Raw genomic sequence first — 11,405 nt, 5'->3', positions numbered from 1 at the left:
GCCTTAGAAAATGTGCAATCTCCAGTCATTTTCTCCGCCGAAGTTAAATTTATACTGCCATTAAAAGTGTAGGCAGGATGATTTGTGTAGCAGGCGGGTGGAGTCCTTCAAATATGCAGCATGATACTTTTATTCAGTTGATGTTGAGATGGTAATAGGTTCTTAATAGTCACGCTATCCTCGAATCGATTTATATATATATATATAATGTATTAAGACTAAGTATCTACCTTACTTACATATCTAGATTAATGTATTAACGAAAAATAATTTATTGCAGCCTTTTCTTGAATTTGAACTCGAGAGGTAATATATTTTGAAAACCCATTTATTATTAAAAGCAACAATATAGTATTTGTTTGGCTAGAGTATAGTTATTAAACTTCAACTCATCTAGCGGGTTAATTTAGTGATGTGTTGATCAAGAGCCTAACTTGGACAATATTTTATATTGGACATTGACTCATTACAAGTCCCTGGATCTGATTGATCAAATTATACCTTATTTGTTTTTGTGTATTAAAAATATTTTTGAAAAAATTTAATTTTTTTTTATTTGTTTAAAATTAATATTTTTATGGTGTTTTCAGATTATTTTGACGAGCTGATGTAAAAAATAATTTTTAAAAAATAAAAAAATATTATTTTAATATATTTTCGAGTGAAAAACAACCGAAACTATACTTCCAAACACGCAACTTTAATGTATTTTTTTATTTTTATCCGAAACAATATTATTTTTTAAAAACTTATTGAAATTATATTGTTTCGACGACTTGATCAAACTCAAGGTTAACCCTACAATCCAACTCTTACTCGAATCATATCTCGAGTCAGATATAATAATTATAACTATTATATCTAAAAGTATCGAATGTGTTGGAAACAGAGTGCTAATATATCCCATATTCTTTCTTTTTCTTTTTTCCTTTTATTTCTCTCTAATACTACATTAGCTCATCTCTTTTTTTCTTTTCTTTTTTTTGTATCATTGGATCTTGAATGTCATCTCTTAACAATCAAATCTTCATAAAATTTTAAATTTACTCTTGTACATTTTAATTAATTTACCTAAGACATGCATTTTAGATTGTGACTAAACAACACTTATCTCTAATATTCATGGTTGTGTTCAAACTAATATTTCAAATTGTTCAATTTTTCAAATACTTTTATAACATGTATTATTTTTTCAAAACTGTTACCAACTGTATTATTCAAAAAAAAAATCAAATAAAAGCTTGTTATATTTGGATCTTATGTCAAAAACTCAAAAACCAGTTTTTTTAAGTTTCATTTTAGGGATTTTCATAAGCTTGATGCAATATTTTTTTTTAATAATATTAGTAACTTACATGCCATAATTGTTTGAACAAAATATCTTTTGTTTCTAACCATCAATACAACCACAGCCACAACCTAACTTGTTGACTGAAGCCAGCCAAAATCAACGCACACCATGGATCAGAAATTTCAAGATAGAAAGCATTCGTCTCCTTCAACCATGGGGGCTCATGCTTAGTACTCTGTGCCGCCCAGCCTGGACTGATAACGGAGTTTTTTCTTTAGAACAGCAGCTTTGCTTTGTTTGCGCAGTTTCACTGGCACAAACCGCAACAATTTTTTGTTGCCGCAATTCTAGTGCTCTAAAACACCGGTTTGAAGTGCAGTTAAACTTATTTTTTAAAATGTTTTTTAATGTAAACATGTATATTTCTACAAAATCAGAGGATAGAATCTGTAATAGGCTAAATGGAGAGCAAGTCAAGCTGATAGAAGATGGAAGAAAACATGTTCAGTTCCATTTTGCCTTGGATCATCTCCATCTCCATCTAATACATACATTAGTGTCCCATATAAATAATAAGCCGCTTCTTGGGTGTGCTTATGGCTATCCCATGGTAATATTACAACAATCGGATTGCGCCGCTTGGACGCATTTCGGGTTTAATAACTTGTAACTGTTCTACTGAGTGTCTGTTTATCTACACAGTAATGCTGTGTTGTAAAAAGATGTTTTTTCAGGCAGAACGCAGTTTGAATGGCGTGGAGAGAGACGTGGCCTCATTAGATCTTTGATTACTAGACCTTGTGGCATTCATTGTTCAATTCATGATGCGGTGCATCTTCACCATCGCCACCGTGCCGCCGTTACTATCTATCTCCATTTCGACTACCATTCACCTCAATCTTCACCCCATCACTACTGCCGCCACCCGGTTGCCGCAACCGCAATTGCATCCCATCCTCCTCCACCTCCATATCCCCACTTAATTCCCTCCCTCTTTTCACACCAACCTCCACCCCAAAAATCCTCGCTCCATCCCCCACTTCCTCCTTCATCGGCAACAAATCCAACACCTTCCTCACCTCCTCCTCCTCCTCCTCTCGCAAACTCTCAAAATCCGACACCAAACTAAAAATATTACCACACAAACTCTTCATCTCCGTCAACTCCCCTTTTAACCGCACATTCTCCTTCCTCAACCTCTCATTCTCATCCAACAACTCCAATGACAACCCCGGCGAAGAACTCCTCGTCGATATCACTACTTGCTCATCCGATGAAGAATTCGACGACGTTTTTATCACTTTCACCGCCGCCGGTGCTGCCACCACTTGCGCCACCGTCGCCACCAGTTTCCTCCTTTGTATTTCACACAGCAAATTCTTTTCTCCTTTGCGAAAACATTCATTCGAAAACTCCCATCGATCCGGTACTACCTTCCTAAATCCCTGCAAAAAAAACCCAAAAGAAGAATTAAATATAAAATTAAAACTTTGCCTAATTTCTACTAGGTTTTTTTTCCCTAGCAAAAATTTAGAAAAAATAAAACATACATAAGTATTTAATTGGCGAACGAAGCTAGAGAAATTGTTGTGCTTAAAGAATTTAGGGAGCAAATCTCTGGAGAAAAGGGTTGGATTCCAGACTACAAAAGAGGAACCATCTTCATTCCATGAAATCACATCGTCAATGGTGTGATCATCTACTATTTTAAATGTTTTTGTCAGAAATGGTGTTGGTATTGATCTTGATGTTTCTCCTCCAGCTGCTGCTGCTAGTGGGGATGGTGGAGTTTCCCCGCTGTTTTGCTCCACCGGTAACGGTGACGCCATCTCCGTTAGTTAAGGTGGAGAAGGTTCGGTTTTGTTGAGGGGATTTTCTATGGAAGGGAAGGAGAGGAGAGTGAAGGAAATAATGGAGGAGAGGGTGGAAAGAACATTCTTTTAGGTAAGTGACCGCATTTTAAAAATAATAATTTATAAAATGCGAGGAAGCTCTATGCGACTTAACTGTCACAGTTAGTATTTGTGATTTCTGTTTATGGGCTGTTATCAATTTCCTATTCAAAAACAATAATTTTATATTCATAAATAACCAGTTTTCTGTTATTAAAATACAATTTATATAAATAACATATAATATATTAAATTGTAAATGACAAATATATACTTTAAATAACATAATATTTTATTAAAAATTAAACTAATTATACATCTATCCACAATTATCATAACACATAATAATATATAATTATATCTAATAATCTCTTTATCTCGTCCAACTCGAGATCGGATTTGTAATATTCATGTAGGTCAGAGAAATATTAATATCATCTCAACTCGTGGATGAACCTGAGTTGTTCATGGATGGGTCTGGGGCACTCGTGGACGTGCTTGGATGATGAGGATAATCGGTGGTGATTGGTTAGGCCGGAAAAATCCAATACCCTATGCTAATAGAGAGAAAAAGCTTGGTTGTCAAGAATCCCGTATTATTTATGATTTGTGTAAGAAGAAAACATCAGTTATTATAAAAGAAAGTGAGTTGTTGTTTTTTTTTTGTTCTGAACTGTTTTTAGAGTGTTTTTTATTTAAAAATATTAAATTAATATTTTTAAAATTATTTTAATATGAGAATGAAAAAGATCTAAAAAAATATTATTCTACTCTACTTTTAATTATTTTTGTTAAAATACGCTACATTACAATACCAAACACAAGGTTCCAAATAAAAAACATGCACAATGAATGCTAAAAAAATAATTATTTTTGTTTAATTTTTTATATATTTTTAAATTATTTTAATTTACTAATATTAAAAATTAATTTTAATATATATAAAAAATATTTTAAAAAACAAATATTATTCCAATACCGATACTTTATAGTTCGGCGTAAAAGATGTCGAAAGGGGTGCTTCTTCTTTTTTTCCTACCTAGGCAAAGACTTTGAATTAGCTTTAATTAATATTAAAAAAAGCAGACTTTGGAACTTGGAAAACAATTTCTAATGAATCTCCTCTCTTGACCAGACCCTTCACGGTGCCGATGGCTTCCGTTCCAACGAACAGGATTTGATACACCCAAAATTGCTTAAAAAAGACACTGCTCGATCCTATAATTTTATAAAAAGAAGTTAAAATGTTGGCGACAAATAATAATCCTCCCTCCCTGAGTAACTAAAATCCGATCTCAATTAATGATTATTGTAGGTATACCTTATTGTTCCTGAAATTAACGACCATGTAAGCCTCCAGTGACTCTAAGATTTGTGGGACTCGAACTGGTAACCTTTAGGGAGTAAACTTAAAGCTTGACCAGTTGAGTTACATCATTCAGGATTATATAAGCATCATTTTTAATATTGCACGTTGTGTTGTGTGGCGTCACGATGATATCGTCCACTCTTAAAATGAATCTGTAAATAAGAAAATGAGGTAGACAAAGATTTTTTATTTTTTATTAGTGGAAAGAGAGAATGTAAGTCGCCGTCTAGTATCTTAGTCACTAGAAATTCTAACTGGTTTCAGAGATTAAACATGAAAACGTTATAGGAGACATGCAAAGACGTGAATAACATTTTTTTTAAGGTGTTTTTTTGTTGTTTTAGCTATTTTTTTAGATTTTTTAAAAAATTTATCAAAACATTAAGTAGCATCACTTAAATTAAAACGATGGCCTTGATAAAAAGACTACAATTGGAATTATATTTTAAGATTATTCAAAAATAAAAAGTAATTTTAATTAACTTCCAACATCGAAGTCCCAATTAAACATTAGTTTTTTTTCTTGCAAAATTATTAGAATTGGAAGTATATTCTTGAGATTATTAAAGAATAAAATCTAATGTCACTTAATTAATGCATAGATGTTGATATCGATATATTGCTAATGATTTTTGCTCACAACATTATTATTTTAGCTTCAAATTTTGCTAATGACCAAGAAATCGATATATTTACCCAGTCTATATATCGCACTCTTTAATTGACCAACTCCTACAGAGTTTTCTAAGTCTTCGTTCTTGTGCTTTAGAAAATTCCAAAGATGAATCGCCCGAAGATTATTCTTCTTTTTTTTTCTATGATGTTAGGCAAAAAAAAAAAGAAATTTATCCTAAAACAGGCTCAACCAGTCATAAATTCGTTGATTTTTCTTTATTAAAACAACATTATTTTATTTTTATTTTTTTATTTTAGGGTTCATTGGAGACCTTTTTTCAACTCATTATCAATAAATTATAATTAATTCTTCTCAATTTGGATGAGTTTATCACCTTATTGTCACCATCATCAAACCTCTAAAACTAATTTATTTATAATGACATCTTTAATCCGATCATTTATATTGAAAAACTCTCATCCATCTGAACTCAAATTCTTTTTGGTCATATCGTTAAACAAACTGTACAGAGTTATTAGAATGTTTATCTTGTAATAGTCAGTTTGTGCATCAACCAACCTTATTGTAAATTATACATATTTATTAAATCTAGCCCGGCTTGATAAGTTAACTCGATGACTTGAAGCCTTGTCTAAGTTGAGTTTTATTTCAAATCATTTTGTATATTAACTTAATAAAATCAGAGTAACCTAGTAGAGTAATTAACAATCTGACTAACTCAGTAAAACTCGGATAAAAACTAGTCGAGTTATCTCCAAGAAATTAAAAAAAAAATATATTGTTTTAAATAAAATAAGTGACTTGATAACTTTAAAATTAATCCTATAATCTAAAAACTAGGCTAGACTTGAACCGGGTCTATGAAACTTATATGACCACTATGTTTTTGAGATGTCCAAAAGAAAAAACTTAGCAACTACGTTTTTGTCAGATTGCAATTTATGAATTCAGTGATATGGCATGATCCACAAACTTAACAAAATGGCAACCTTTTGTTCCTGATGCAATCGCCACCGGTCTCTTTTTTTTTTTTCCCTTCCCTTTTCTATTTTATGAGAAGGGCCAAGATTTTATGGGCTGTTTCCTGAATTCCAGAAGAGGGATCCTTTTCATGTAGACATTCCTCTGTTTTATCTAATAATCCTATCAGACAACCTTTTCTTTGCAACATGTTGTGAGAAGTCACTTTCTTGAGGAAGATAACAACAAGAATGTCCAAGATAGGAGGCACATGCTCCCATTCATGAGATAAATACTCTTACCTATTTCTACTGGTTCATATTTTTAACCCTAACTATATCCTGATGAGCATCTCTACTTGTTGGAATTCAGGAGTCTTCTGGTTGTAGGCTAGAGATGGCAGAGAAAGTGTGACTTCTCAAAATTCCATCATTGACCGTTGTGACCGGGGACTTGTCCTTTACAGAAGATCAAACAGTTTCGGAAGTGAACAGTTGGTCGAGAAAACGCCAAGTCGATGCTTCTAGCATCTCCAGCTGCGCTTGAATGGACTAAGGCAATGCTGGGTGTAACTATTACTCCCTTCTGGTGACATAGAAATATCGCATGTATCGTCATTGTATCTTGAAAATTTAAACTTTGGCAATCACAACAGAGAAGTGTCTAGACTCGACATTCAGCAGATTCACCAAAGAATGCATAAAGGAGCTTCCCACAGGCATAAAACTCCACTTCATTAATCCTTCAAAATTGGAGTCCTTCAACACAGTACAGAATTGCAGCAAGGAATAAATCATTATCCCTCTTCTTTTAGATTTCTGTGAATTGATATCCATGGAAAAAGAGAAGAACGGCTGGCAAAGGCGAGTGTTTTTAAGTACAAATAGTAACAAAATATAGGGATATGCATAAATAGGAATTTCAATAATCATGGTTCATGGATAAAGAGAAAAACGTACTCATGGTCCATGGTTCAGCAGCATGGACTCACTCAGGTCTACCTGGAGACAGATTCCCAACAATCAATGCATGGACTACAGAAGAGAAACAGATGCTCCTGCTTTGCGCAGTTTGTTGATGATCTTCTAGACCTTGGTGAAGCTATCCAAAACTCACTTTACCCATACTAACGGGGAATATAATTCAGTTTCCCGTCGTTGAGGCCGGGACTGCCTTTCCTATCTGAAGCACCTCAGTTTCTGGGCTGGCTCTAATTGACGCAAATCTCTATCATCTATGATATCATCCAGAGACTATTAAAAAAAAAATGCATAGGAGTAGATGTCTACGTTCTTAGATTGGATTGAAATTAGCAGCTAACACATTCTAGAGGTTATATCCAGTGCGAAAGTCACTAAGACCCCCAAATTAAGCTCAAAGTTACCATTCAGAATTTGTTATATATTTCTTGTTGATTTCGGATTTTTTTTTCCGACATAACTCTTATCTTTCTTTGTATTTGTTGTCTTTATTGTTTTGCTTCCATCCAAGGGTGGCTAGTCCTGCTGAATGCGACGAGATCAGATACCACTTGGCACTCACATCATAAGTGGAAGGGATCACGGGATGTGGATGGCTACCCTATTTTGTTGCCAAAAGCCCACTCGGCCTTCCATTTGAGAAAAAAAGAAAGAAGACAATGAATGGCAATGGATACAGGGAGGAGAGTAAGAAAGGAACAAGATGTCTGAAAATACTATCAAATATTAAAGAGAGCAGTATCTGTTACAGAAAAGAAACCCTCCTAACTCAAATTTAGACGAAAAATTAAGTCCAGGGCCAGGCATTGAAAACCATCACAAAAGAATGAAAGTCATCAAGAAACATACAAAGTGCCCCAGCGGTAAAAGACGAGGCTTGTTGAAGTGAAAGCTGCCCAAACAAAGACAATCCACCATGCCATGAACAAAGTAACTTCTTTGACAAAAGCAGTGCAAGGAATGAAATCACACCACAAATGGAGTTTCTTAAATGAGTCCCCATCAATCTGAGATAAGCTAAGGAACAGAAGTACCAGTATCGGCATGGCGAAAAACTGCAAAACTACAAGACATAAGTAGTGATTGTGCAGAAACACCTTGGCTCTACTAAAATCCAAATCTGGTATCTTGCTGGCATGTAATCTTTGGTACCAAGATAGCAAAGCTTCATTCAAATACATTTGCACATTTGGTCTTAAAGCCAAAATTTGGAAGATCCCTGATAGAAACAAGCAACAAAGCCTAAACTTATTGAAATCTGATTCTGTAAATCCCACATTCCCAACTAACATCTCGGCTTCTCCAACACTACCATTTGAATACATTCCATAACTATAATTTACGTTCTTGCTATAAAGAATTTGCGCAAACGGATTGATCCAAAGCAATGCCGCGAAAACCCCCAACAAATAATTGGCATACAGAATCATTCTACCAAACCATCCACAATAAATCATTGCCAAATTAGATCGAATCTGATCCGTCCCAATCCAAAATGACCTTGCATTCTTGCCAGCAGGTATGTACAGAAACCCCGCGAAACACCCCATTAAAACAGCAACAAAAACTCTCCCAAACCCATCAAGAGAACCAAAATCAAAGTCAAAAACAGAACTTGCAATCCCAGAACAAACAATTAGCCCAAAAACAAACCCCACAACACCAAAAATCAAACTCAATTGCTTCTCAGACTTCTTAGATGCAGATTTCTCGAATGAGACTTTCGCCAGCGAAACAAATACTTTACACAACACAAAACATGATAAAATCACAGGAATCAAAGACCCATTAACCAAAACCCCATAATCTTTCACCCCACCAGAGTACTCATAAAGCAAGAAACAAGAAAGAGCCACAAATGAGTAAACAAAAGAATACCAATAATCACCGAAATACAGTCTAGTTTGAAGGTGACCTTGATCAAGCTTCAATCTAAAGATCTGAGCTTTATTTTCATCAAACTCTAACTTCTCTTTGGATTTATAGTTTCTCCTTTTGACCTCAGCATTATTAGTTTTTGAAGATAAATTTTGATACCCGTCAAGCCCAGAACCTGAATCTGAACTAGAGGGTCTTCTAATAGCAGCTTTGATGCCACCACCACCATTTTGTTGGCCAAGATTTTCTGGTTGGATATAAGTGTGAAGGCCTCGAAGGAAAAAGATTGGAACTTTGAGGAATGTGAGAAGGAATGAGAGTGAGATTGAGAGTGTGGCTTGGAGTATTGGAATCTTGTATGTCTGAAACAATTGGAGAAGCATTTTGCTTCTTTTTTTTTTTTTTTAAGGTTAGAGAGAGAGAGTGTGTGTGCGCTTTAAGGAAATGGAAGGTTGTTTTTGTTGGTGAAGATGTCAATGCTGATTTTTAGGGTCTGTTAAGGTCTGTTTGGATATACTGTGCTTGAAATTGAAGTTATGATAAATATTATTTTTTAAAATAATTTTAAAAAATAAATTCAAATTAATAAAAAAGGCACGAAGTGCTTGTCTTGGCAGTTGCTACTTGCTAGCCTTTGCTTTCATCAACCAAGGATATGGGGACCCGCAATGCTGATGTGTCTTGATCTTATTTGCTTGGTTTTTGGCGATAGTTTTTTTTTTCCCTGACCGAGCAGTTAAATTGAAAAAAGTATTTTCAATTTGATTAATTGAAAGCATGGTTGTACCCATTTATATTTTAACTACAATTATATTTTATTTGGATGATTTTAAATTTAAATTGTTTATATTAAATTGATAGAATTAAAAAATAAATTCTATTTTAAAAAAATTTAAAAATAAATCAAACCTACTTGAATATTTCTAAATAAATAACTTATAAAAGTATTCAAATGACTTGGTGTTGTAACATTTCAATTAGAGTTTTTAAAAAATTTAAATTTTTTTATTTCAAATTAGTTTTTTACATGTATTTTTGGATAGTTCTGTTGTGTGCTGATATCAAAATAAATTTTTTAAAAAATATTATTTTAATGAATTTTTAAGTGAAAAATACTTTAAAAACAATCACTATTATAATTTCAAATATTCTTTTTAATAATATTATACTGTTTAAGACTTATGAGTGGTTCAAGATTTGAGGTTTGATGAGAGGAATAATGCTAAATATTTATTTATAATTAATTTTTTTTAATATTAAGAGTATTCTTGTATAATATTTTTTACATACTGAAACTACTTTTTTTATAAGATATTAAATAGATCATTAACATATAGGTTGTTGTATTTATAATAAATTATTTCTTTTACAGCCTCTTAAAAGAAATATCCTTACTTTTAAAACAATAAAAAATAACAATATAAATTAATGAAATGGATTCAATTAGAAAACCAAACCATGGCAGAGTTATGGGCAGTTAAATTGGGCCTTGAGATGGTTTGGAAAACCAGGTCGAAACTGCTTCCATCGGAGCTGGATTTCCTTCATGGATATCTCATTTTGTTTAAATTAATTTTTTTATTAAAATAATATTTTTTTTATTTTTAAATTTTTTTTGACATTATTTTTTTTTTACTTTTTTTCACGAGAAAATTATTGAATTAATCTATCCGAAAATTTTACAGTAATTTAACTATACATCAAAATCAAAAAGCTATCGGATAGTTAAAACTTGTCATCATTATGGAGAGGCCAATCCATGTGCCGATGGTCTCCCTAATTTTGGTGCTAGCTAGTTTCGATTAGGAAATTGTATTTTCTTTATTTTCATGATTCTCCTCCTTTAATAATTGAGAATCTGTTAAAAGATTACATGACAAATATTAATTTGTATATAATTATTAATTTGTTTTTGGCCGTCGTCCCTTTTTGTAAAAATAAAAGGAAAAAAAAAACAAACTATGAATCGAATAATAAATAAATATTAAAAAAATAATAGATTTACACAAAAAATAAAAAACTTTGGTTAATGACTCTTTTTCCCCCAGTAAATTATATAGTAGGAAAAATGCTTTTAGTAACATTGTCAAAAAACAAGTGATCCAAACCACACTAATGTATTTTCATATCTTTTTCAAATAATTATAAAGTTTAAATTTAGTAATAAAGAATTCATTTTAATTAGGTCATGACTATTAATTTCTTGAAATGCGCGCTATTGCAACAAAAACATTTAAGCTAGGGGATCCATAAATGAAATAATAAGTCTTTAAGAAATAATAAAAACATATATAAATAAATAGTTAAACAGGGACAAATCATGAATTACTAACCTTGATACCTCCAATGTTGATTTGTCTTCATGTCTTTTAGTTTTAGTGTTTAGTAAATAATTAAG

At 32.5% G+C, this 11,405-nt stretch overlaps 2 protein-coding genes across 2 annotated transcripts; both read right to left on the bottom strand.

Annotated features, from left to right (window-relative positions):
- Positions 1-1,780: 1,780 nt before the first annotated feature.
- Positions 1,781-3,255, bottom strand: LOC7454495 (heat stress transcription factor B-2a). The gene is made up of 2 exons (XM_002321866.4): positions 2,842-3,255; positions 1,781-2,736 (listed from the first exon to the last, which is right to left on the bottom strand). Exons 1-2 carry the CDS (start codon positions 3,118-3,120, stop codon positions 2,155-2,157), a joined length of 861 nt encoding a protein of 286 aa, XP_002321902.2. The 5' UTR covers positions 3,121-3,255; the 3' UTR covers positions 1,781-2,154.
- Positions 3,256-7,833: 4,578 nt separating this feature from the next.
- LOC7454494 (uncharacterized) lies at positions 7,834-9,475 on the bottom strand. The gene has a single exon (XM_002321865.4). The coding sequence runs from the start codon at positions 9,388-9,390 to the stop codon at positions 7,966-7,968; it is 1,425 nt and encodes a 474-aa protein (XP_002321901.3). The 5' UTR covers positions 9,391-9,475; the 3' UTR covers positions 7,834-7,965.
- Positions 9,476-11,405: the final 1,930 nt, after the last annotated feature.

This window comes from Populus trichocarpa, chromosome 15, assembly GCF_000002775.5.
Source record: "Populus trichocarpa isolate Nisqually-1 chromosome 15, P.trichocarpa_v4.1, whole genome shotgun sequence".
NCBI classification, from domain to species: domain Eukaryota; kingdom Viridiplantae; phylum Streptophyta; class Magnoliopsida; order Malpighiales; family Salicaceae; genus Populus; species Populus trichocarpa.
The sequence above is the reverse complement of the archived record's forward strand: the minus strand, read 5'-3'. Positions and strand labels throughout refer to the sequence as shown.

Excerpts from the sequence above, each read along its gene's own strand:
- LOC7454495 (XM_002321866.4), bottom strand. The coding sequence starts at position 3,120 with ATGGCGTCACCGTTACCGGTGGAGCAAAACAGCGGGGAAACTCCACCA. Across the intron at positions 2,737-2,841 it reads TTCGCCAATTAAATACTTAT|GGATTTAGGAAGGTAGTACC; the intron begins GTATGTTTTATT and ends TTTTTTTTGCAG.
- LOC7454494 (XM_002321865.4), bottom strand. The coding sequence starts at position 9,390 with ATGCTTCTCCAATTGTTTCAGACATACAAGATTCCAATACTCCAAGCC.